General features: G+C 43.1%; 2 protein-coding genes across 3 annotated transcripts in view; one reads left to right on the forward strand and one right to left on the reverse strand.

The window, feature by feature from the left end:
* Window positions 1-26064, forward strand: pold2 (polymerase (DNA directed), delta 2, regulatory subunit). Of its 2 annotated transcripts, none has more exons than XM_078429070.1 (10): window positions 1-432; window positions 8195-8310; window positions 12466-12589; window positions 14371-14485; window positions 15894-16092; window positions 17542-17622; window positions 17927-18084; window positions 20526-20653; window positions 21306-21407; window positions 22970-26064. In XM_078429070.1, exons 1-10 carry the CDS (start codon window positions 207-209, stop codon window positions 23125-23127), a joined length of 1407 nt encoding a protein of 468 aa, XP_078285196.1. In that variant the 5' UTR covers window positions 1-206; the 3' UTR covers window positions 23128-26064. The 2 variants fall into 2 exon arrangements, with proteins under 2 accessions (XP_078285196.1, XP_078285195.1); XM_078429069.1 differs by having other exon boundaries at window positions 3-432; window positions 8189-8310; window positions 22970-26063.
* LOC144610412 (inactive carboxypeptidase-like protein X2) overlaps window positions 24914-27895 on the reverse strand; it is a 111459-nt gene continuing 108477 nt past the window's right edge. The window contains 1 exon segment of the mRNA XM_078429068.1: window positions 24914-26906. Within this exon segment, the coding sequence (XP_078285194.1) occupies window positions 26605-26906 (302 nt within the window). The 3' untranslated portion in view covers window positions 24914-26604.

The following is a 27895-nucleotide window of genomic DNA, read 5'->3' on the forward strand; positions in this document are numbered from 1 at the left end:
GAGCCCTGGTCCCCGTCAGGAGGCTGGTGAATACGCACGCGCACCAGTTGGCGGGAACCGGCTGGCGCGCTCGAGCGGAAGTCACCGGGTCGTCAACAAGGCGGCGGCGGCTCCTCAGCGCGGGCGGACCGAACCAAACCGTGAGGGAGGATTCACTTGGTGCCCCACAGACCGCACTTGCCCTGCCCGTCCTGCCAGGCCGCGCCATGTTTACTGAGCACGCCGCCCGCAGAGAGCGGACGCTGCTGTCGGCGCCGCTGCCCGAACAGCGCGGCCCCACGTTTGAGCGGCTGCCCACGGCCTCTTACACCAACTGCTCGGCCGGCTTCACCCTGGGCGAGCGCTGCTTCAACCGACAGTACGCCAACATCTACGCCTCTCGGCTGAAGCTGATGCGGCCCCCGCTCATCGAGAGGGCCAAACAGAAATGGGGTGAGGAGGGGTGGGGGTGGGTGGGGAGGGATGGGGTGAGGAGGGGTGGGGAGGGGTGGGGTTGGATGGGGTGAGGTGGGGTGGGGGTGAGGAGTGATGGGGTGAGGAGTGATGGGGTGAGGAGTGATGGGGTGAGGAGGGGTGGGGAGGGGTGGGGTTGGATGGGGAGGGGTGGGGTTGGATGGGGTGAGGAGGGGTGGGGGTGAGGAGGGGATGGGGTGAGGAGTGATGGGGTGAGGAGGGATGGGGTGAGGAGGGATGGGGTGAGGGAGGGGATGGGATGGGGATGACGTGAGGAGGGATGGGGAGGGGTGAGATGGGGTTGGGGATAGAAAAAATAGGTGCAGGAGTAGGCCATTCGGCCCTTCGAGCCGGCACCACCATTCAATATGATCATGGATGGGGTGAGGAGAGGAAGATGAGGGGTGGGGGTGGAGTTGGGGTGAGGAGGGATGGGGATGAGGAGGTGGTGTGGGGATGGTGATGTGGGGTTGGGGGTGGGATGAGAGCGGTGGGGGTGGGGTGTGGAGGTGAGTGGGATGAGATGGGGAGGGATGAACTGGAGTGGGGATGGCATGGGGAGGGATGGGGTGAGAGGGGTGGGAATTGGAAGAGAGCGGTGGGGGTGGGATGAGGAAGGTTGGAGTAAGGAGGTGTGGTGTGAGATGAGGGGATGGGGAGGTGAGGAGTGGGATGAGATGGGGAGGTATGAACTGGAGTGGGGATGGTGTGAGAGGGGTGGGGAGGTGAGTGGAATGAAGGGATGAGCTGGAGTGAATGGTATGGGGATGGTGTGAGAGGGGGGGGGGTGGGGGGAGGTGGGGGGGATGAGATGGCGAGGGGTGAGGAAGTGGGTGGGGAGGGAAGGGTGGCATTATGGAGCCAGGCTTGTGGGGAGGAAATAGGTGCTGGGGGCTTGGGAGGGGTGGTTCATGAGGATACACTGATACAGGGGTGGTTTTCATGGTTGTGATGGGGTTGGGGAAGGGATGGTGGGGTCCACAGCTGGGACAATGAATGCTTATGCATGCAGGGATATGACATTGCATTGGGGTGGGTGTGGTTTGCAGGGAGGGGGCATGTAAGGTATGAGTACTGTTGGTCACTGGCATGGTAGTTTGCATCAGATACACAGGTGAATGAGATTTTAGTTTAGTTTAGAGATACTGAGCAGAAACAGGCCCTTTGGTCCACAGAGTCTGCACTGACCAGCAATCCCCGCACATTAATGCCATCAGCACGCACTAGAGACTATTTTATATTTATACCAAGCCAATCAGCCTACAAATCTGTACATCTTTGGAGTGTGGGAGGAAACCAAAGATCTCGGAGAAAACCCACGCAGGTCAAGGGGGAGGGGACATTCAAACTCCGTACAGACAAGCACCTGTAGTCAGGATCGAACCTGGGACTCTTGCGCTGTAAGGCAGCAACTCTACCGCTGCACCACCTTTTGAGATTTAGTCAAAAACAAAGTGCTGGAGGAACCTAGCAAGTCGGGCAACATCAGTGGAGGGACAGGGTCACGGAAAGAGCGTTCAAGCTGTGGCCCCGTTTTCACCAATCTTTCCACCACTACACTCAAGAAGCAGTTGCCGAGAAGTGTGTTGGACTCTGGCTGAACAATTTCTAATCTTGTGATGTGGACTCGATAAGAAGAAGTGGAGGGACTGGAGAGACTACATTTTGAATTGCTTCCCTTCAAACTGATTGTAGTAGGGGGTGTAAGCTGGAATAAAGAGGGTGGGGGCAGAACAATGCCTGGCAAGTGATGAATGGAAACAGATGGTGGGGTTGGTGATTGGCAGATAGGTGGAATAAGTGACAAAAGTTAGAGGTGAAAAGGAGACAAAATGAGCATTGGATAAGGAGGGAATAGGAGGGTGAGATGTAAAGCTGGAGGGAGGGATATGGGTGGAATGGAACAGGAGGAAGGGATAAAAGGAAAATATGACACTCGGGTGGGAGATGAGCCTATAGAAAAGGAGAAAGAATTAGGGTGACTCGGATGGATGGAGAAATGTGGGTGCACTTGGGTGGGTGGGGTAGGGGAGCTTTGGAATGTAGGTTAACGAAGTAGACTGCCAGGTGCTGTTTCGATTCAGTGCCAGATTTAGATCTGGAATTTGCAGTGAGAGTGCAGATTCTGTCTGCGTCGGACAGTTTATTATCGTATTTATTGGGCAGTATGGAGTGATTGCTGAGTGAAATATGCTGAGGGTGGGTTACCGGCAGTGTAATACAGGAGAGGGTGGCGACCTGGTCGGAAGCCATGGCTCCCCCAATCTCCACTCCCCCCATCCCATCCCTCGCCCTCCTCTTCCCCCATCGGCGCCACCGCTTCCCCCGCTGACATACTCCATCTTGGAAGTGACAGCAGGCGAGAGGGGAGGAAGCCCTACAGTGACTGAGCACGTTCCGTCAGTGGGGGCACACTGAAGAGCTACAATGTGAGCTGATGAAGGGCTCCTTGGTGCAGACCAATGGCAATGGAGCCGAGTTTTAAAGTGAAAGAACACAAAGTGTTGGAGTAACTCGGCTGACAATAGACAATAGGTGCAGGAGTAGGCCATTCAGCCCTTCGAGCCAGCACCGCCATTCAATGCGATCATGGCTGATCACTCAATCAGTACCCCGTTCCTGCCTTCTCCCCATACCCCCTCACTCCGCTATCCTCAAGAGCTCTATCCAGCTCTCTCTTGAAAGCATCCAACGAACTGGCCTCCACTGCCTTCTGAGGCAGAGAATTCCACACCTTCACCACCCTCTGACTGAAAAAGTTCTTCCTCATCTCCGTTCTAAATGGCCTACCCCTTATTCTCAAACTGTGGCCCCTTGTTCTGGACTCCCCTAACATTGGGAACATGTTATCTGCCTCTAATGTGTCCAATCCCCTAATTATCTTATATGTTTCAATAAGATCCCCCCTCATCCTTCTAAATTCCAGTGTATACAAGCCCAATCGCTCCAGCCTTTCAACATACGACAGTCCCGCCATTCCGGGAATTAACCTAGTGAACCTACGCTGCACGCCCTCCATAGCAAGAATATCCTTCCTCAAATTTGGAGACCAAAACTGCACACAGTACTCCAGGTGCGGTCTCACCAGGGCCCGGTACAACTGTAGAAGGACCTCTTTGCTCCTATACTCAACTCCTCTTGTTACGAAGGCCAACATTCCATTGGCTTTCTTCACTGCCTGCTGTACCTGCATGCTTCCTTTCATTGACTGATGCACTAGGACACCCAGATCTCGTTGAACTCCCCCTCCTCCTAACTTGACACCATTCAGATAATAATCTGCCTTTCTATTCTTACTTCCAAAGTGAATAACCTCACACTTATCTACATTAAACTGCATCTGCCATGTATCCGCCCACTCACACAACCTGTCCAAGTCACCCTGCAGCCTTATTGCATCTTCCTCACAATTCACACTACCCCCCAACTTAGTATCATCTGCAAATTTGCTAATGGTACTTTTAATCCCTTCGTCTAAGTCATTAATGTATATCGTAAATAGCTGGGGTCCCAGCACCGAACCTTGCGGTACCCCACTGGTCACTGCCTGCCATTCCGAAAGGGACCCATTTATCCCCACTCTTTGCTTTCTGTCTGTCAACCAATTTTCTATCCATGTCAGTACCCTACCCCCAATACCATGTGCCCTAATTTTGCCCACTAATCTCCTATGTGGGACCTTGTCGAAGGCTTTCTGAAAGTCGAGGTACACCACATCCACTGACTCTCCCTTGTCAATTTTCCTAGTTACATCCTCAAAAAATTCCAGTAGATTTGTCAAGCATGATTTCCCCTTCGTAAATCCATGCTGACTCGGAATGATCCCGTTACTGCTATCCAAATGCTCAGCAATTTCGTCTTTTATAATTGACTCCAGCATCTTCCCCACCACTGATGTCAGACTAACTGGTCTATAATTCCCCGTTTTCTCTCTCCCTCCTTTCTTAAAAAGTGGGATAACATTTGCTATCCTCCAATCCACAGGAACTGATCCTGAATCTATAGAACATTGAAAAATGATCTCCAATGCTTCCACTATTTCTAGAGCCACCTCCTTAAGTACCCTGGGATGCAGACCATCAGGCCCTGGGGATTTATCAGCCTTCAGTCCCATCAGTCTACCCAAAACCATTTCCTGCCTAATGTGGATTTCCTTCAGTTCCTCCATCACCCTAGGTTCTCCGGCCCCTAGAACATTTGGGAGATTGTGTGTATCTTCCTCAGTGAAGACAGATCCAAAGTAACGGTTTAACTCGTCTGCCATTTCTTTGTTCCCCATAATAAATTCCCCTGCTTCTGTCTTCAAGGGACCCACATTTGCCTTGACTATTTTTTTCCTCTTCACGTACCTAAAAAAACTTTTGCTATCCTCCTTTATATTATTGGCTAGTTTACCCTCGTACCTCATCTTTTCTCCCCGTATTGCCTTTTTAGTTAACTTTTGTTGCTCTTTAAAAGAGTCCCAATCCTCTGTCTTCCCACTCTTCTTTGCTATGTTATACTTCCTCTCCTTAATTTTTATGCTGTCCCTGACTTCCCTCGTCAGCCACAGGTGTCTCTTACTCCCCTTAGAGTCTTTCCACCTCTTTGGAATAAATTGATCCTGCTGACTGAATCATTTCAAGGAAGGATCCCGATGTCACCTATCCGTGTTCTCCAGAGACTCTAACCCGCTGAATTACTCCAGCACTTTGTGTCCTGTCGCTTGTGCACTTTGCGATTCAGGAGGGCTGGGTGGCCAGGGCTCTAAACAGTTGGGGAGAAGCTGCGAGCCGGGGATGGTCATTCCATTCACATTCAATTGACATTTTATATCTGCTTTATTTACATTTCTGACACTCCATGGTGCTTTAGAGACCCAGTAGGGGTGTCATTAGCGGGCCAGGGGTGTATTATCAATTCATCATCACGTGACCTCTGTTGGTCCAGAAAAATTGATAATTTAGAAAGACCCTACAATCGAGGATGTCAGAAAATGTTGGAAAAAGAGTGAGCAAGAGAAAGGTGGTGAAATATATGAGATGCTGTATGAGATGTTCAACTGTAGTTGTGCAAGCAGGTTATTTATTGTCTGGTTTTCTATTTGTGGACATAAATTGTTTGAGCAAGTTGCTTTTGGTCATCATCAAGGCCACAGGGAGAAAGTGTGGACCAATGGTGGGACATAACAGGAAGCTTACAATGGAGGGGATTTCCCATACAAATTCCTCCTGAGACAGGAGGAATTTCTTTTTTTCTTAACCATGATTCTGCCATGGATAATAGTGGCCTCTGCAGCATCTCATATTTCCCCACATTTCTCTTGCTCACTCTTTTTCCAACCGGATTAAGGACAGAGTTTCCCGTTAAGAGTCAATATTGTTTCCACCAGGAATGGAACAATGAAATTCTTGCTGCAGGTGTATAGACACATTAATGCAATACAGCGCACACATTTAGTATAAACAACCATTCGGCTATCAAATTGTACAATCCTCTCCCTTCTGTTGTGTGGTGGACTGACTCCACTTCTCTTCTCCCCCCCCCCCAATCTTTGCACAACCCCAGTCCTTTCCACTCGTCACTTTAATTTCATGTTTCATGTATTTTATGTTTTATTACTGCTGGCAGATCAATTTCCCTCCTGGGATAAATAAAGTTCTATCGTATCGTAATACAATCAATTATTTGTGATACTAAGCAATGAGACCATGACAGTGCAAGCCTCTCGTAAGCATTCCGAAGAAACCGTTCTCTACCTGGTTTGGTCTCCTATTTCCTCCCACCACACAGTAATTTAATATGCATCTGCAGAGGATGCAACAACTGCTATTTTACCACATCTCTTGCCACCATCCAAAGACCAAAACTCTCCTTTTAGGTGAAGCAGTGATTCGATTCACTTGCAATTCTGCCTATCTAATGTATTGATTCAGTGCTGGTATTATTGTTGCATCTACATTGGAAAATATGTGGATTGAATGACCACTTTAAAGTACAATCATGGGGATGAACACAAAAAGCTGGAGTAACTGAGCGGGACAGGCAGCATCTCTGGAGAGAAGGAATGGCTGATGTTTTGGTTGGAGACCCTTCTTCAGACTGGTTAGGGATAAGTCCATGGGGATGATCCTGAGATTGCCAATTTAATTGTCAATCCTACTTTCACTCTGATCTATCTGATTGCAGATTCCTGCGCTATTCCTTTGGGACTCACCATAACCATCCTTCCTTTTCAAACTCAGCATTATGCAGCCTCTGAGACTGAATACTGAATTTGACATTTTCAGTGAACTTGCAGTGTGATCCACCTAGAATATGAACTTGGATTTTCACTTGCCACGGACACTGCCTGATCTCCAACATTCTCAGCAGCAGCTCTGACAGTTTGAGCGCTTATTTTGTTTTCGATCTCTGTAACTGCCCTTTGTAATCTCTCAAGCAGATGGCTCTGCAAACTTGAATCACCTTTGCAACCCATGCCTCATCCTATCAGAGGTATTATTCCCTGTTCATCTCTCCTCACCATCCTTGCAATTATTTCAAACTAACATCTCCGTTATAGTTCTGATGAGTGGTCTGTGACCTCAAGCATTAGCTTTCTTTCTCATAGATGCTGCTCGACTTGCTGAGTGTTTCTTACATTTTTTATTTTAACTTGAAACTAATTCTATTATAACTAGAGAAGTTGATAAAGTTTGGAGGTTAAATGGTCTCTGTAAATTGCCAAATCTACAAATTAATGGGAGTGATTGTGAAAGGTGGATAACATAGAACGTGTGAACGGATGATGATTGGTCGGCCCAAAGGGTCTTGTTTCCATCTGTATCTTTCAGTTTATTTAAAACGATCTAGTCATTAGTTATTCACTGAAGTATGGAGTTCCCAGTTCTTTGTTTAGAGATGCAGGCTTTTCGGCTAACAGTGTCTTTGCCAATCATCGATTACCCGTTCACACTAGTTCTATGTTATCCTTCTTTCTCATTCACTGCTTACACGCTCAAGGCAATTTTACAGAGGCGAATTAGCCTGCATGTCTTTTGGGATGTGTGAGGAAACCAGTGCATCTGGATGAAAACCATGTAGTCACAGGTGCAAACTCCACACAAATAGCACCGAGGTCAGAATTGAACTCTGGTCTCTGGCGCTGTGAGGCAGCAGCTCTACCAGATGTGTCACCGTGCCAGTTGCAATGTCAAATGTGAAATTGATCGGGACAAAAAAACCCCACTAAGTGCGGAAATAGCTCAGTCGGTCAGGCAGCATCTCGGGTCAAGACCCTTTTTTAGATATTGCAGGGGGGGGGGAGGGGTGAGGAAAGGATGGTGAAAGCTGGGGGCAGTTCAAAGCTTGGCAAGTGATAGATAGATAAAGATGAGTTGGGGGATTGGTAGATGGTGGGACAAAGGCCAGGGATGAAAAGACAAATAGTAATGAGATTAGGAAATAAGGAGAGATGCTGCTTGGCCTGCTGAGTTACTCCAGCACTTTGACTTTTTTGTAAACCAGCATTTGCAGTTCCTTGTGTCTGATCTGGGGAGTATTCACTGTGTTCTGTTTTAAAGTTACAGATATCAATTTTCTTGAAAGATATTTAATTGAGTTTATTCCTTATATTTTCAATGTTGATATTTTCAGAATGGATGAAAATGTTTTAAATTGTGTTCTGTAAAGTATGACCTTAAATTAGTACAATCTGAATTTGAAAATGATGCCAGGTAACAGGCGGTGATTGATGCTGTGCTTTGTTTTCCAGGAGCAGATGTGGCCGTGAGGAGGTTGTGTGAAATGCAGGTCATGGAGAAATGTTCTGTGATTGGAACACTCTTCAAAAACATGGAGTTGAAACCATCCATCTTGCGTGAAATCAGTGAAGAGGTAGGCAGGTATCAGGATAGTGATACAATATAGGGAAAGGCCCTTCGGCCCAACTCATCCATGCTGACCAGGACACCATTTAAACTAGTCCTATTTGCTACGTTTGACCTATTGTACTGTTTGACAGATTGTATTAATCCTTTGACTCATTTTCCTTATGCGACTGTTTTCTGTATTCAGTAATGATCAGTAATGAATTGCTTGAAAATTTGTCCGTGACTGTGATTTCACTCACATGGTGCACGGTGGCGCAGCGGTAGAGTTGCTGCCTTACAGCGAATGCAGCGCCGGAGACTCAGGTTCGATCCTGACTACGGGCGCCGTCTGTACGGAGTTTGTACGTTCTTCCCGTGACCTGCGTGGGTTTTCTCCGATATCTTCGGTTTCCTCCCACACTCCAAAGGCGTACAGGTATGTAGGTTAATTGGCTGGGCAAATGTAAAAATTGTTCCTAGTGGTTGTAGGATAGTGTTGGTATGCGGGGATCGCTGGGCGGCGCGGACCCGATGGGCCGAAGGGCCTGTTTCTGCGCTGTATCTCTAAATCTAAAATCTAATTGATATTAAATTATTGCTGATTAGCAGGTTTAGGTTTGATTTGACCGGGGTAGCAAGGTGGTGCAGCTGGTAGAGCCTCTGCCTCCTCAATGCTTGTCGTCCACTGTGGAGTTCACGTTCTTCTGTGACTGCATGCATTTCCTCTGGGTGTTGTAATTTCTTCCCATGTCTGCAGACATGCAGTTTGGCAGGTTACTGGCCACTATAAATTATTCCTAAGTGGTAGAATATGGGTTAATTGAGGACAATATATAGGGGAGAGAAATTGGATTAATGTATGATTAAAGTTATTGGGTGAAAATCAAAATAATACAAAGACACAGGCTGCATCTGTGGAAGAGAAATGGTTAATGTTTCTGCTTGAATACCTTAAGAGCTGGGAAGGGGACAAAAGAAGGTTCTAGAGGTGCAGGGAGAATTGGTGTGGAAATACCTAGGATAAAACCAAGGTGTCTATAGGAATAAGCAGTAAACAAGCTGATCTGGTCAATGTGAATGCGAGCAGGTGGAGAGTGAGAACACAAAGGAACATAAACTAAAGCGTAGATAGACACAAAATGCTGGAGTAAATCAGCAGGATGGGCAGCAATATCTATAGTGAATATAGTTGTAGAGGGGTCCGGCTGCAGCTTCTATCAGTCCATGTAGAATGGTTGGAGATGCAGCTGGACTTATGGAGTATCCTAGATAAAGAAAATGTCATACATAATACGTTTAATACGTTGGTCATGCTGCAGTTACATAAAGAAAGGTGACTGCCAGGATGGGCATTAAGTACAAGCAGGTAGTACAGGAATACCCTGTGATCTTGATTCTCTCAAACAAGGGGTATTGAGGAAAAATCAGGAATAGGGTACTGATTCTGGATGATCAGCCATGATCGTATTGAATGGCGGTGCTGGCTCGAAGGGCCGAATGGCCTACTCCTGCACGCAGTTTCTATGTTTCTAAACAGGTGCATTATTATGGGAATGGGAATGGCTTCTCTGTAAAGGAGCGCCAACAGCTGAATTTGTGGCATCATGGTTGATTTGTGCAGCAGGAGAAGGAAAAGTTTAGGTGAGTAATAATGGTGGGAGATTTGTTGGTGAGGGGAACTAGCTGAAAGCGAGACTCCAGAATAATATGTTGCTTCCCCAGTCAGGTAGAGAATGTTCTGAAGAGGTAGGGAGAGTAGCTGGAGGTTGTAGTACATGATGACACTAATGAGGTAGGGTAGAATAAGTAGTTGAGCTGAAGGTTGAAAGGATAGACCTCTTGGATTATAATCTCAGAACTACTCACTGCACCGCATTCTAGTGAGGTTTAAAAATAAGATGAGATAAATGAGTGGCTAAAGAGTTGGTGCAGGATGGAGGGCTTTAGGTATTTGGATCAGGAGGATTCCTTCTGTGATAGGTGGGACCTGTACAAAAAGGACACTTGCACCAAAACTCAGGGGGGCCAGTCCTTTAAGGGAAGTTTGCCCTTGCTAGTTGTCAGAGTTTAAACTAATTTGATGTAGTGGCTGGGAATGATAGTGGTAATGAATCAGGTGGGGAGAAAAATATAGAGGGAAAGTAGTACAAGTCGAGTGGCCAGGAGCAGACAAGCAGGTTAGGGAGTCAGTGACAGGCTAAACTGCACCTATTTTAATGCAAAGAGCCTCGTGTGTAAATTGGGTGAGGTCAGAGCGTGGGTCTGCACTTGGCTGTATGTCATTGGAATCATGAAAGCATGGTTGAGGGAAGGATAGGACCAGCAGCTTAATGTTAGGGTATAGAAGGTTTGGGCATTACAGAGGAGAATGCAGACGAGGAGGGGAGTCGCAGTGTTGATTAGGGAGCACATAATGTCTGTACATAGAAAGGATATTCTGCATGGATCATGCAATGAGTTTATATCGATAGGAATGTGTGATTGATCACTTCGCTTTTGTTTTATGCAATATGGAGGAATAGATACATCAGCAAATCTCAAAGGTGTAAGAGCAAAGGTTATTATTGAGAGGGTTTTAACTTTCTCAGTATTCTTTGGTTGAGCATAGCTTTATACATTGCCTCTACACATTCTCTCAAAAAAAATTCTTGGATGCACTTAAATTTCATCTCATCTAAACTCTGTGTTCAGACAATTCCAGTGAATACTAAAAAGTGTGATAGCAAGAATAAAGGGGCAGCAGGTTCCTGTTAGGATGAATGGCAAGTTTGGGGAACCCTAGTTGATGAGAGATATTGAGACATACAGATATAATCGGGAAGAAAGTGGGCCAGTGTGTCTACTTAGAAGTTTAAAGCAATTCAGTATTCCACCAAAGGCTCCAGTAAACCGCTGCTGATGCATCATAGAATGTCTAACGCACAGGAATACAAGAGGCTACAGAGAGTGGTGGCTTTGGTCTGATCCATCACCGGGCATGGCCCACATTTCCATCTAACGCATATATATATATATATATATATATATATATATATATAGGCTGCCTCCAGAAGGTGGCATCTATCATCAAGGATCTCCAACCATCTGAGCCACGCTCTCTTCTCACTGCAACCATTGCGTAGGAGGTGCTAAAGCCTGAGGTCCCAAGCCACAAGATTCAGGAACAGCGACTTTCCTGCAACTGTCAAGTTCTTGAACTGACCTCTACATCCCTAATTCTACTTTGGCAGTGGAACATTACAGATCTCTTGCAATACAGTGGACTTTTTTTTTCTAATTGTGTATTTTTACTTTTTTTAATGTAGAATTTATCTGTCTGTAATGCTGCTTCAAGCAAGATTTTCATTGCACCTCTACTTCATTGCTCCTATAACAATAAACTTAATTTGACAAGATATTCAGCAGTCTGTCCTGCCCTCCACTTAATCACAGTTCTGTAATTACATATGCTCTTACGTGCTTGAAACACCTGCGAGGCTCTTGCATTAGAGTACAGTTGAGCTTGCCAGCTTCCGCCTTCCCCCGTGCTCCTTAATGTGTCTCTGGCTCCTCCGACCACTAGACTTGGTTGGTTTATTCTTTACAATCAAGTCAATCTCCCACTGCCACATTGCTACTGAGTTTCCTACCACCGCCACCTCCTCTCCCCAGCCAAATTACCAAATTACTTTAAATCCTCTGAAGAAACATGAGCAAAGCTTCCTTCAGGGATATTGATCCCCTTCCAGTTTAGGTGTAATTTGTTATCCTTGTACAGGTCTCTCCTGCTCTGGTGCCTAAACCCTCCCTCCTAAAACAGCTCATTGGCCACACATTCATCTGTCCTTTCCTGCTTGCTGAATAATCATGAGTTGATAATCTCCAGGGTCCTGTTTTCTAACCTTCTATCCTTGTCCCTATATGCACTCTGGAGATCCTCATTCCTCTTTCTGCCCATGTCGTTCGTACCAACATGTGCTACTACCCTGTTCTCCCTCCCACTCCAGAATGTTCCGCACTTGCTCTGACACATCCCTGATCTTGATAACAGACCATTCTGGAGTTGTGCATAAAATTTAACAGAACGTGAACCCTAGGTCTCCACTCATACACACCTGATGGAGCACATTAATGCTCAATGATTGAATTTGGAGGATTCATAGTTGCTCACTATTCTAAATGGAGTCCTTTTTAATTTTAGCATAACCTGTTGCCGCAGCCAGCTCGTGCGAAGTACACAGACCAATTAGATGAGCTGATTCTGGAGGATGAGTTGCAACGCATCAAACTGGAGGGCAAGATTGATATTCAGAAACTTGTTACAGGTATGGCCGCAAGCAACATTAAAAGAATACAAGTCAATTAAGAGAACGGGTCTGTTAATTATGACTTAGTAAATTACATTGTGGTAACGTGAGACTTCCTGTTAGACAGACTTGTTTCTTCCTCTAATTCTGGATATAACTTTCAACTTGTATTAAGTATTAACATACATCATAGATGATCAAATCAAATGGAAGTCTCTGATTTATGATTTTATTGAATGTAGTTGAAAGCACATGTTGATTCTTAACTGCTCTCTCAAATATCTTTCATTTCCCTCCGATGCCTCAAACTGCTACAACAAAATGTGACAGTAAATCCAGGGTAACCGCCTTGAATATATTCCTGCTTGTATATTATCAGCTGTATATTTATTATATTCATACATACAAACAGGGTAAATCGGCAGGTCGGCGGCTGAGACTTCTGCCTAAGTATCTTGATTTCTGATCTCTGCCATCTGCAAAGCAAAAGTCTTGAATAAGATGGTGCTTTTTACTTGCCACCAAGTGGAGTGCAAATAATGTTATATCAGGACTGGTATAACCACTTTGCCCATCCATGATGCACACGGACTGCAATTTGTACCAGCTGGGAAATTAACTTTGGCAGCCTATTATAGCTGCTTTGAAGATACTTGGAGCACCGTAAAAGCAGGAGTTTCATACGATGTGATATCCCCACTTCCTCATTCAAGATAGATCAAGGATAGTTGCCTCCGCTCCAGCTTCCAATAGTATCCCCACATTCATTGATCCTCTTAATACCTATAATATAAGTCCATATCTCCCTTGAATATACTGTCTTCACTGTCTTTTGAGGTAGAGAATACTGAAGATTTGGTCTCCTTGAGGCAATGAATTTTCTGTTAATTTTAGCCCTCAAGGGCCACCTATTTATTTGGATTTTTTATAGGCATTCCAGTTGTCATCACTGCATCTGCTCTGTCAAGTTCTAATAATTTTGTGCAATAGACCATATAACAGGACAGTACAGCACCAGAACAGGTTCTTCAGCCCATGTTGCTTCTGCTGAACATGATGCCAAGTTAAACTAATCCCTGCTTGATGTGATCCCCATCCCTCCATTCCCTGCATGTCTATGTGCCAATCCAAAAGCTTCTTAAAAAACACTATTGTACAACTTTCCCCAGTTGCATGTGTCACATTAAGGTTATGCCCCCTTGTCTTTGACATTTTCACCCAGGGGAGGAAGGCCTTGACCCCGAGCTTGTCTCTCGTAATGTTATATACTTCTATCAGGCGTCCCCCTCAGCCTCTGGCGTCCGATGAAAACAATTCAAGTTTATCCAATTTCTCCTTAATACTAATATCCTCTAATCCAGGCAGCATTCTGGCAAGTCTGATGAAAGGTTTATAGTTGGTGTAAATCCTTTTAGGTTGCTGTTGGAAAAATGTACATAGTAGAGCAGGCACCAGATTTTAAAAGTATCATAACCAGTTGTTTACAAACATGCATATTATGCTTTGGATGTGCTATTATCTCTCCTTGCAATTGATCAAATTGTTCCCCAGTTTCTAGTTTGATTTAAATAACCTTTGTGTCATTTGCCATGTTAATCCTGTTACTCAGTTGTAAACTTTAATGCACAAAGTTCATCTGTGGTTATTTATTTTAAATGTTTCTGCCATGATTATAACTGTTCCTATAATTACCCCAAGTGCTGTGGCCCCCTTTTATCTTTTTTTTTTGTCTCACATAACCTCGTAGTATTGTAGAGTTTCTACCTGTATCTAATATCACCGTGTGCCTTGTTTACCAGGGGCGGTTATTGCATTACTTGGAGCAGAGCAGGATAATGGAAAGTTCCTTGTGGAGGATCTTTGCACCTCGGATATCCCACCACAGCAGCAGCTGCCAGCTTCTGACACTGATAGGTGATGAAAACACTTTTATTCAATTCATTTTAAGAGAATAATTTCTAGATTTGTATGATTGACATCAGATTCAGGTCCTCCCGTCTAATGCCTGACTTGCGTACAGCCTGTATATATGAACTAGTATCTGGGTGGTGAGTGGTTTGGATTTGCTGGCTGCTGCAGAACTGTAGGCATTTTCTACCAGGTGGGAACGTGATCCGCGGCGGCTTTTACTGACTTGCAAACAGTTCATGGGAACTTGCAAACAGTTCATGGGAGCGCAACTATGTCGTAACCTTGGGAGGACCTGTACATGCCTAATTTGAAGATGTTTTACACCACTGTCTTTTTGTTCTTCAGTTCTCTTTATTGGCAATTATTATATTTTGTTATATTTTATATTTTATTGTTCTATAAAGCACGCTGAGATATATTTGAGCTATAGGACACTAAGCGTTATGGGGTCAGGTGGGAAAATAGAGCAAGGCCATTATCGAATGATAAGCCAAGCTCAAGGGGTTGAGTGCTGCTATTTTCTTTTATATTCCTATGTGGCTATTTGGTCCAACACTTTTGGATGAAATTTACATACTGACTGACATAGAAACAGAGAATAGGTGCAGGAGGAGGCCATTTGGCCCTTTGAGCCGGCACCGCCATTCATTGTGATCATGGCTGATCATCTACAATCAGTAACCTGTGACTGCCTTCTCCCCATATCCCTTGATTCTACTAGCCCCTAGAGCTCTATCTCACTCTCTTTTAAATTCATCCAGTGAATTGGCCTCCACTGCCTTCTGTGGCAGAGAATTCCACAAATTCACAACTCTCTGGGTGAAAAGGTTTCTTCTCACCACAGTTTTAAGTGGCCTCCCCTTTATTCTTAGACTGTGTCTCCTGGTTCTGGACTCCCCCAATATTGGGAAAAAATTTCCTGCATCTAGCTTGTCTAGTCCTTTTCTAATTTTATACGTCTCTATAAGATCCCCCCTCATCCTTCTAAATTCCAGTGAATACAAGCCTAGTCTTTCCAATCTTTCCTCATATGACAGTCCCTCCATCTCAGAGATTAACCTTGTGAACTTACGCTGCACTGCCTCAATAGCAAGGATGTCCTTCCTCAAATTAGGAGACCAAAACTGCACACAATACTCCAGATGTGGTCTCACTTGTGGACTTCTTCATATTATTAGTTCATTGTTTTCATTGCTTTCAAAGTAGAGCCTTGTATATCGTCTCTACGATGTTCTTATTAATTTTATTATAATCTAGAGTGAAAAGATGTTGCCTGGCCCTCTTTTACTCCAGGTTTGAAGATTTCATTGAGGCAAACCTTTTACTTGATATCTCGGGTCATTCCCTAATCTTCAAAATTTGATTATAATTATTTCTGTGAATTAATTGTACCTTATTTGCTATCTTGAAGGTATGTTTTATTGGTCTCGGGCCTTGGCTTGGGTGGAAAGAATGCAGACAGTCTTCTCGGCTTGCAACTCCTCATTGACATGGTAACGGGACAATTGGGAGACGAGGGCGAGCAGAGTAGTGCTGCAAAGATTTCCCGTGTGATTTTGGCAGGAAACCTTCTCAGTCGCAACACCCAGAATAAAGATTCTTTCACCAAGGTAAGCTCAAAAAAGTCACCTGTTTCAAGTTTCAGGCATTATTATTAAATAAATCTGGCAATCTGAGACTTGAAAGTCAACAATGTACGTAAAAATTTACAAAACGCTTAGCTTAGTTTTTTTGTTTAGTTTAGAGAGTTTTAGTTTAGCTTAGCTGAGAGAAGAACTTACTCGTTGATACATCATGGAAATAGCCCTTTCAGCCCACCAAGGCAATGCTGACCATCGACCACCTTTTCACATAAAGTCTGTTATCCCACTTTTGCATCTACTCCTTACACAGTCGGGGCAATTTATAAAGGGCAATTAACCTGCAAAGCTGCACATCTTTCGGATGTGGCAGGAAACCAGGGCACCTGGAGGAAACCCATGCGGTCACAGGGAGAATGCCCAGACTCCACACCAACAGCACTTGACGTCAGGATTGAACCCAGGTTTCTGGCGCTGCGCGGCAGCAGCTCTACTACCAGCTGTGCCACTGGATGTGTGAAGGGGTGGTCGATGGTCAGCATTGTACCGGCGGCACGGTGGCGCAGCGGTAGAGTTGCTACCTTACAGCGAATGCAGCGCCGGAGACTCGGGTCCGATCCTGACTACGGGCTCCGTCTGTACGGAGTTTGTATGTTCTCCCCGTGACCTGCGTGGGTTTTCTCCGAGATCTTCGGTTTCCTCCCACACTCCAAAGACGTACAGGTATGTAGGTTAATAGGCTGGGCAAATGTAAAAAAAAAAAAATTGTCCCTAGTGGGTGTAGGATAGTGTTAATGTGCGGGGTGGGGCGGCGCGGACCCGGTGGGCTGAAGGGCCTATTTCCACGCTGTATCTCTAAATCTAAAAAAAAATCTTTAAAAAATTGCCTTGGTGGGCTGAAAGGGCTATTTCCATGATGTATCTTTTAATCAAATGTATATTAAAAAAATTGAATGGACCGTTTTTGTTTAAATGCTCAACAAATAAATTCTCTCAGCTAAACTAAAACTCTCTAAACTAAACAACAAAACTAAGGTAAGCGTTTTGTAAATTTTTACGTACATTGTTGATTTTCAAGTCTCCGATTGCCAGATTTATTTAATAATAATGCCTTCAGTTTCTGTGCTATGCTTCAGTGAATCTTTCACCAGGTTCAAGAGCTAGGCAAAGGAATTAAATTTAGAGTGTTGGTATTTTACTTTCTGCAATTCTGAATTTGTTGATTGTTAAAATGGCCAATGAGAAGCGTTGAGGGCAAAAATAGCTGGTACCTTAATTGCTGTAACTGGGATTGGTGGGAGCAGGGACTGATAATTTTAGGTTGGATGGCATAAGTTTATTTATCAGGCTGCAATGTGAATATAATTGAGGTTACATTAATTATTTAGCTGATCAAATTGTTGGATGGTCAGATGGTCACAGTTTATTTTTAAGTCTTTTGCAAATGTATAATTTTCTAACCTGTCACTTGTGTTTTAGGCAAAATACCTAACAAAGAAGACACAGGCTGCTAGTGTAGAAGCCATTAAAATGCTGGATGAAATCCTGGTGCAACTCAGTGTATGTATTTTTATTTTGCTGTTGGATTTCCGCGTTTTTACTTTGAAATGCACTAAAAGAGGCTTGAAACTAGTAATTTTGTGTATACATATTTTGACCCCCGTTGTACACAAGTACTTGGCTCTTTTCCTCTCTTTTTACCTCACTCACATGCCTGGTACTGGAATTAGTGCTGTAGAAGAAATGATGGGAACTTTATATTTATTTTTAAACTTAGTGAGTTTGTGATTTCAGTAAATGTGTGTATTGAAGTTGCCATGATCGTTGAAGGGGGGATGTATTATTTTTACTGTGTTTGCTGCAGGCCTCAGTTCCTGTTGATTGCATGCCTGGTGAATTTGACCCAACAAATTCTACGTTGCCACAGCAGCCTCTGCACCATTGTATGTTTCCACAAGCTGTTACCTACCCCACGATGCAGCTGGTCACCAACCCTTACCAAGCAGATATTGACGGAGTCAGGTATTGACCATGGGGCAAATGTGTGCAAACAACGAGCAAATTAAGATTATAGACAATAGGTGCAGGAGTAGACCATTCGGCCCTTCGAGCCAGCACCACCATTCAATGTGATCATGGCTGATCATTCTCAATCAGTACCCCGTTCGTGCCTTCTCCCCATACCCCTTGACTCCGCTATCCTTAAGAGCTCTATCCAGCTCTCTCTTGAAAGCATTCAGAGAACTGGCCTCCACTGCCTTCAGAGGCAGAGAATTCCACAGATTTACAACTCTCTGACTGAAAAGGTTTTTCCTCATCTCCGTTTTAAATGGCCTACCCCTTATTCTTAAACTGTGGCCCCTGATTCTGGACTCCCCCAACATTGGGAACATGTTTCCTGCCTCTGACGTGTCCAACCCCTTAATAATCTTATATGTTTCAATAAGATCCCCTCTCATCTTTCTAAATTCCAGTGTATACAAGCCAGGCTGCTCCAGTCTTTAAATATACGACAGTCCCGCCATTCCGGGAATTAACCTAGTAAACCTACGCTGCACGCCCTCAATAGCAAGAATATCCTTCCTCAAATTTGGAGACCAAAACTGCACACAGTACTCCAGGTGCAGTCTCACTAGGGCCCTGTACAACTGCAGAAGGACCTCTTTGCTCCTATACTCAACTCCTCTTGTTATGAAGGCCAACATTCCATTGGCTTTCTTCACTGCCTGCTGTACCTGCATTCTTCCTTTCAGTGACTGATGCACTAGGACACCCAGATCTCTTTGTACGTCCCCTTTTCCTAACTTGACACCATTTAGATAATTGCATTCCTATTCTTACCACCAAAGTGGATAACCTCACACTTATCCACATTAAACTGCATCTGCCCACTCACACAGCCTGTCCAAGTCACCCTGCAACCTCATAGCATCTTCCTCACAGTTCACACTGCCCCCCAGCTTTGTGTCATCTGCAAATCTGCTAATGTTACTTTTAATCCCTTCATCCAAGTCATTAATGTATACTGTAAATAGCTGCGGTCCCAGCACTGAGCCTTGCGGTACCCCACTAGTCACTGCCTGCCATTCAGAAAGGGACCCATTTATCCCCACTCTTTGCTTTCTGTCTGCCAACCAATTTTACCAACTAATCTCCTATGTGGGACCTTGTCGAAGGCTTTCTGAAAGTCAAGGTACACTACATCCACCGGCTCTCTCCTGTCCATTTTCCTAGTTACATCCTCAAAAAATTCCAGAAGATTAGTCAAGCATGATTTTCCCTTCGTAAATCCATGCTGACTCGGAATGATCCTGTTACTTCTATCCAAATGCTCCGCAATTTCGTCTTTTATAATTGACTCCAGCATCTTCCCCACCACTGATGTCAGACTAACTGGTCTATAATTTCTTGTTTTCTCTCTCCCTCCTTTCTTAAAAAGTGGGATAACATTAGCTACCCTCCAATCCACAGGAACTGATCCTGAATCTATAGACCATTGGAAAATGATCACCAATGCATCCATGATTTCTAGAGCCACCTCCTTAAGTACCCTGGGATGCAGACCATCAGGCCCTGGGGATTTATCAGCCTTCAGTCCCATCAGTCTACCCAACACCATTTCCTGCCTAATGTGAATATCCTTCAGTTCCTCCGTCACCCTAGGATCTCTGGCCACTAGAACATCTGGGAGATTGTTTGTATCTTCCTTAGTGAAGACTGATCCAAAGTACCGGTTCAACTTGTCTGCCATTTCCTTGTTCCCCGTAATAAATTCCCCTGCTTCTATCTTCAAGGGACCCACATTCGCCTTAACTATTTTTTTCCTCTTCACATACCTAAAGAAGCTTTTACTATCCTCCTTTATATTATTGGCCAGCTTACCCTCGTACCTCATCTTTTCTCCCCGTATTGCCTTTTTAGCTATCTTCCGTTGCTCTTTAAAAGAGTCCCAATCCTCTGGCTTCCCGCTCTTCTTCGCTATGTTATACTTATTCTCTTTTATTTTTATGCTGTCCTTGACTTCCCTTGTCAGCCACGGGTGCCTCTTACTCCCCTTAGAATCTTTCTTCCTCTTTGGGGTGAATTGATCCTGCAACTTCTGCATTATTCACAGGAATACCTGCCATTGCTGTTCCACCGTCTTCCCTGCTAGGGTCTCCTTCCAGTCAAATCTGGCCAGCTCATGCCTCTGTAATCCCCTTTGCTATATTGTAATGCTGACATTTCCGATTTTCCCTTCTCCCTCTCAATTTGTAGATTAAAACATCATATTATGATTTGTAGATTAAAACTTATCATATGTATTGTAGGGGTCCTGGCAAGCATAACTGCTTTAAATGTGAAGGACTTTGGTTTGTAGCATGTGACGTAGACTCCTAATTTGAGGATAAACAAAATGAATAGATTCATTTAATGTCTTTTCAATTGCACTGTGAAGCTTAAATTTGAATCCTTGTGTTTAGGTTTCTGGGAACAGCAGGACAGAATGTGAACGACATATTCTGTTATAGCAGTATGAACGATCACTTGGAAATCCTGGAATGGACTTTAAAGGTTGGCCACTTGAGTCCTACTGCGCCTGACACACTTGGTAAGCCTTTAGAGCAACCATAGAACCTAATACTACTGCACTTTTGGCCTCTGTAGATATTTCAACCTGTCCCTAACTACGACCCTACCTGGTTACCTAGTATCACTGATAATTTATTGTATTATTGATTATTTTATATTTATTTGTGTTATTGTGTTAATGAACCAACAAAGCTTTGCGAGTAAATATTTCATTGTTCCATTCCTGCTGCATATGACAAATTATACATTCGACTCTTTCTAATATATGAAGGATATCTAATTTCTAGATTCGTAAGAAAATAACTGCAGATGCTGGTACAAATCGGAGGTATTTATTCACAAAATGCTGTAAATCGGAGGTATTTATTCACATCAGTCTGAAGAAGGGTCTCGACCCGAAACGTCACCCATTCCTTCTCTCCTGAGATGATGCCTGACCTGCTGAGTTACTCCAGCATTTTGTGAATAAATACCTTAATTTTTAGATTCTGTTGTTTCATTAAAATATAGCATTGGAAGTAAGCTGTAATCTACCCTTTTTGTGACTTTATGTAATTCTAATCTATTCTGCCCTAGGACATAAGGGGCTGTGGTTGTTTTTTGCTGTTTAATGTCCTGATGTGATGGAGTAGTATTAAGGATTGAAGTATTTCTTGTGTTCATGTTCTTAGGATGTTACCCATTCTACAATACTGACCCGTTCGTTATCAAGGAGTGTCCTCATGTTTACTTTTGTGGCAATGCTCCGTCATTCAAATCAAAAACCATCAAAGGTGAGGATTGCTGTTATTAATGAGTAATATGGCTTTGGAAAGATTGTACTGCACTGGAAGCCTAATCCCTTTTTGGGCTGAAATGAAGAATACAGTTTAAATGTTTTTAAGATACTAAAATGGGAATAATTTTAAGCAAGTCTACTAAGCATGAGTTTATAATGTGTGCTAATATCTTGCATTTTTATTGTGAGAATAATAACAGTATGGAGTAATGCTTTGCCACAGCATTACAGTTAGAGAGCTCTACAGCACGAAATGGAAAAGGGGACGTACAACGAGATCTGGGTGTCCTAGTGCATAAGTCACTGAAAGGAAGCATGCAGGTACAGCAGGCAGTGAAGAAAGCCAATGGAATGTTGGCTTTCATAACAAGAGGAGTTGAGTATAGGAGCAAAGAAGTCCTTCTGCAGTTGTACAGGGCCCTAGTGAGACCGCACCTGGAGTACTGTGTGCAGTTTTGGTCTCCAAATTTGAGCAAGGATATTCTTGCTATTGAGGGCGTGCAGCGTAGGTTTACTAGGTTAATTCCCGGAATGGCGGGACCATCATATGTTGAAAGACTGGAGCGACTAGGCTTGTATACACTGGAATTTAGAAGGAGGAGAGGAGATCTTATCGAAACGTATAAGATTGTTGGACACATTAGAGGCAGGAAATATGTTCCCAATGTTGGGGGAGTCCAGAACAAGGGGCCACAGTTTAAAAATAAGGGGTAGGCCATTTAGAACCGAGATGAGGAAAAACTTTTTCAATCAGCGAGTTGTGAATCTGTGGAATTCTCTGCCTCAGAAGGCAGTGGAGGCCAATTCTCTGAATGCATTCAAGAGAGAGCTAGATAGAGCTCTTAAGGATAGCGGAGTCAGGGTGTATGGGGAGAAGGCAGGAACGGGGTACTGATTGAGAATGATCAGCCATGATCACATTGAATGGTGGTGCTGGCTCGAAGGGCTGAATGGCCTCCTCCTACACCTATTGTCTATTGTCTGTAGCCGGCACCGGCAGATCAGTTCCCATAGCCGACTTCCGCAGTCGACTTCGGAGGTCATTACCTCAGCCCCCTCCAAGGCTGTCGCCTCTGTTGATCTGGCAAAACGCATAATACCGGAAAGTCTCTGGAACCAAGGGGGCCGGAAAATCTGTTGTGGGCCTGTATATAGTAATCCTAGAAGGGGCAACAGGGGTGTTGCTGCTCTACTCTACTATTCAGTTTGTAGTGAGACATTTCACTTAATTCCACAAATGAAGTAAATAATATGATGGTTATGTAGATATATATTTATCTGAAGATGTTTTTAAATGTACACTTTGTCTGATTGAATGATATTGTCCACCCATTGTTTTATCATGAAGCCTTTGAGCCGAGAGTCTCAGGGTTTGTGCAATGGTTGTGTTGATAAATCTAGACATGCAAGGAGATGATACTTGAGCCAGAAATGTTCTTGTAACATATATGTGAGTAGGCCTTGCCTTTTCATTAGACTCCCGGGCCACCAGGGCCTCCTGTGCCTTGCCAGTTTTTATACTTTGCAGTAATTAAGGAAAATGTTGTCTGTTCTTAGGTGTAGAAGGACAGCGGTTGCTTTTGGTTGCCGTCCCAGAATTTGAGACCACACAAAAGGCCTGTCTGGTGAACCTGCGGACTCTTGAATGCCAACCTGTCAGCTTCTCTGCTTTCTCTGCTGAGGAAGACATTGTTGAAATGGACGCCAGTCACTGAATGCACAAATGGCTTAAATTTCTTTGGACTTGGAAACTGGTTCTGTTCCTGTCGTTGAAGCACACTCTGCAGAATGCTAAGATGGACATCACAGTGAGCAACAATTGTGCTGTGCATCCTTCACACAGTTGGTGCTGCCAATGTCGTGGTGACATTTGGAAGAAATGATTTGTCTTCATTTTTGTCTTTAGCCTGTTGCTTCTCCTGAAGTACTGTACAGTAATGTGGAGAGAGCTGTTATTTTGTTAAACTCTAAAATTTATGAACAAGCCTCTTAATCTTGTCTCATTGATTTGTTTTCAAAATACAGGATATGATTTTAATATGTAATGAGAGACCTTACTATTTGTCTATTTAACAATAATGTGCTGATATTCAAATTATACCTGAGGAAAAGGTTACAAGAGTCAATTTAAGCTATTAGTGAAAGAATGTTGAACTTTGGTAATAGGAACCAGAGATTTTTTTTTTTTAATCGGGGAGGTTGTACTTTTATACCGTCACTTTTTCTGTGATTTATTTCCTTTTTTCTATACCTGTTATATTTAGGTTTGAAGACAACTGAAACATTTCTGAAAATACTTAAACGTATGTAGAAGGTGCTGTTAATTTCAATGCAGTGTCTGTCTGATGGATGCTAAGTTGTTTCAAGTATTTTTTTAAATCATCATTTTGTTGTAAAATATTTGAGAATTCTCATGTAATATATAATTGGGGATCATTGTAGCTAAATGCACCACAACAAATTTTGTACTTACTGCTATAAGGCCTAAACTTTATACTAGCCAAGATATTTAAAACATAAATTTAAAATTGCTATTCTACTCAAACTGTTTCCCTTTGCTACCCCAGTCATTGTATTGTTAATTCTATTCATGAGCAGCCCATTTCAGATGCCAGCCATCTGCCGGAGTTAAGTTATAAGGTAATAAGTTGTTGGAACTTGGCTGAGTTTTTCAAGTTACTGCAAGTAATGAATAAATTAGTTTATTGGTGGGGCGTTTGCAGGCTGTCTGTATTTTTATTGCATAACTGACATCACAGTGTGAATTTGATTTTGACCAATGTTTACAATTTGCTTACTGAATTTTAAGCAATTTTGCATTTAATTGAATTTTAGGCATTATTTTCACCTGCAGTCCTTTCAGCCCACCCAGCTCAGATTTTTCAGTTCTACTTATTAGTAGTGGATTTGAATCCTTGTTTTTCTATGATAACTTGCATTTCTTATGTTTTAGTGAAAAAACGTACAAAGGCAGAAAACAAATGATCAACTTCTAATTATAAATGTGCTGGATGGCCAAAAAGCTAGTTTGAGATAGGTTTTGAGGTTTGAATCAAAGCGCTGATAATTATTGAGGGAATTGTGGAGCATGGCGCTGCCACATTTGGAGGCAGATCTTCCTGAGCTGGAGCAGTTTGAAAAGGGCAACCAGGAAGATGCCAGAACAAAAAAGTGCAAGGATTTTGGAAGTTACTGGGTCTGGAGGAGGATGCACATGGTTGAATGAAGCCCCCCCCCGGGTGGTAATTACAAGACTAAGTATTTTAAAATGGAGCTACTGCTGACCAGGGGCCATTGTAGAATGATATAAGCAAGGGGCACGGGTGAGCAAGATTTCCTGTGACTTTGAACACTCAACCCAGAATTTTGGATGCAGAAGAATGGTGCATAACTTGCTGGTCCTGTTAGCTTATTTGGAGACTTTTGATTTGGATGTATGAAATATTGCTACAGTTTTCAAAATTATACTCCAATTAAAAGTAGTACTTCATTCTGTGCTATCTTTTATTCTGTTTTAAAATGATAGATATATTTTGAGACACAAAGGAACTTCTGTGCAATTAAATCATATGACAATCCTTTGGATACTGCATTTCCTATCTATTTGAAATACATGTTTTCTATTATATAACATTAGCACAAGAAAGTAATTATGACTGCAATATTAAATACCGATCTCTCTAAGAAATTTGCCATTATCCAAAAATTCAACAATAGAAACTTTACTTCTCCAGCTAGTCTATTCACTGAGATGAATGCACATCAATCTCAGCATCTAATCAATGAACACACTTCCCAAGCACCTTTTCATTATCCAGTATTGAAAACTATTGTTATTAATGCCAAGCTAAAATTGGTTGTGTGATGAAAGGAACAAATTCAAGAGATTTACATTCTCCCTGGAACTAAAATGTCTACCTTTAGTCACAGAAATTTATCATGATATTTTTTTTAACTCTTATGAGATTGTAGCTATCCGCAACAGTAATTCTCCATTCTAAGAAGTCTATTTGGTGGAATAGACTAAAACTTTGGCGGTCTTGTTAATTTTTCTCTTTGGTCAAAAGTGCACCAGTAATCTTTCCCATGATTTACTTGTGAGATGCAAGTATGTGTGCTTGACTTTCAAAGCACAACGATAATAAGGGTGGAAGGCACGAGCAAGTGTTGAATAGTTTTTCCTAGATCACTGAAATGTCGCATGTTTTTGCGGTGTGTGACTTTGTGGTCATGTTTGTCTGGTATTTTAACGGATATTTTTCACATGTCCACATGATAACTGGTTTATGTGGAGCAATGTTAGAAAATACACTGCATTGGAGCAAGTAGTGGTTATCTCTCCAGCCTTGGCACTCATTTTACAAATAGGGGTAGGAACCAATTAAGTTTCCAAATCTGAGGCCTGAATTATTCGCTCTGTTTTCCTGTTTACAGAACAGACCGGGTGACCATTTTTAGAATTGTTCTTTAATAATTCAACCCTTTGCAAATCTTTATTTTACATAGTGAATAGAAAATAATCTGAGCATTTGTTTCCGCGTCTACTGTAACTGGCAGTAATCAGCTATAGTGTTGCGACAATTAAATGTTTAATTTTGCTACTTGTTGAGTCCCTCTCGCAGTTTGTTTTTTCTTCCCTTAACATATCTAGAAATGTACTAAATTTGTTTTTGTCTAGAGTTTTGCATATTCAGATAAAATAGGGTTTCTGAAAACTAACTTGAAATATATATTTTATGGAGTTTAATTTGATTCGGTGAGGGAGTTGGTGCAGGTTGCTGTTTTGTTGTGCTAGGTATATGTTTTTTTCTAATTAAATTGCATAATAGGTGAGGTTTGGGGACTCGTTTTCATCCTGAAGCACCCATGTTAAGCTTGGGCATAAGATAGATTTGATTTTCTTCTGATAAAACTGGGCAACAATGCATAGTGCTGTATATAAACTACTATGTTCGTACCAATGTCGCTTATGTTTGACAGGTCAGTTTAAAACAAGTGCTTATCTGTCTCTTCACAAAATTAAATCTGCCTGAAACTTGATCCACACTCGTATTGATCGTGAATGGGACTGATGATGGCAATTCACAACATTGGTCAAACCTTTTCAACAGGCATATTATTCAGTGACATCATTGGTCCTAAATAAAAGACTCTTCACTCCCTAATTAATTAGGTACAAGTGAACAAGTTCTCTACACTGAAGTCCGGGTCTGGTTTTGGTGATGTATCCGGTGTCCTGCACGCACCCGAATCTTGCGGATCTTCTTTACTCTCCTCCCTCGCTTCATCATCACGTTGATGGGCTTGCGTCCGTATTGTTCCATGATTTCCTGAATTCTCTGCCAGTTGGATTTGCGCAAATTAAAGTCGCACTGCCTTGCTTCATTCTCGTAGCCTACGTGGCACACCCTGTTGCCGGGCGCGTGGCCCGCTGCTTTCACGGTCACTCGATAATCGCCAGGGTTCAGTATTCGCCAGTAGTCGCCATCAGCCGCTGGAAAAAGAGCACAAGGGAAACTAATCTCAGTGGATCGAAACACTTGGCAGATAACACCTGCAGGCAGGAACAGTCACGATAACAAAACTTAGCACCCTAAAAAGATGAACAATAATTTAGTTTCTAAGAAAATCTAGTTTTCTCCTGACCAGCTGGTGTTTGTTCCTTCTAAAAATGAAGCCAAGAGTTTAATTTATATAACTTTTCAGTACAGGATTTGAATACTGCTCCACAAGATATGACCATCATGGATCTGTCTTTCACCCTCACTTGTATAGCAATTAGTACATAATTCAACCCTGCTACATCTGTTCTGGAGAAACAAAATGATGGCTGATCAACTGCCCTTTCTCATTGTTTCTTATGTTTTGATATTTTTCTAACATATCAAAGTTGATGCAATTGCCTAACCATCCATGTTTTTGGGGTGGGTGTTTGGTTTCAGTTGTCACCTACACTTTATTGAACGAGTCCTTCCTGACTTCAATCTTAATTCGCCGAGCTCGAATGTTAAGAATGTTCCCTCCCTCCTTTTCTATCATTGCTCTGTCTTGGAGTTTGATTACTATGAAGCACCAAAGTAATTGTACTCCCTTCTTTGGCTGCATTATGGTCCAATGCACTGAAATTGCAACAGTTTTTAGATTTTCTTAGACTTTAGAGATACAGCACGGAAACATGCCCTTCAGCCCACCGAGTCCACACCGACCAGTAATCGCCCTGTACACTAACACTATCCATGGACAATTTTACAACTTATCAAAGCTAATTAACCTACAAACCTGTATGTCTTGGGAATGTGGGAGCACCAGGAGAAAACCCCACACAGTCACAAGATGCAAACTCTACAGAAAGCACCCAAAATCAGGATTGAACCCAGGTCTCTGGCGCTGTAAGGCAGTAACTACCACTGTGAGTCCATTTTCTGAGACCTTGCTTGTCTTGGTACTTAATTTTTGCATGCAGACTTATTTTCAAGAAGCATT

The sequence above is a fragment of the Rhinoraja longicauda genome, chromosome 36 (genome assembly GCF_053455715.1).
Source record: "Rhinoraja longicauda isolate Sanriku21f chromosome 36, sRhiLon1.1, whole genome shotgun sequence".
NCBI lineage: Eukaryota > Metazoa > Chordata > Chondrichthyes > Rajiformes > Arhynchobatidae > Rhinoraja > Rhinoraja longicauda.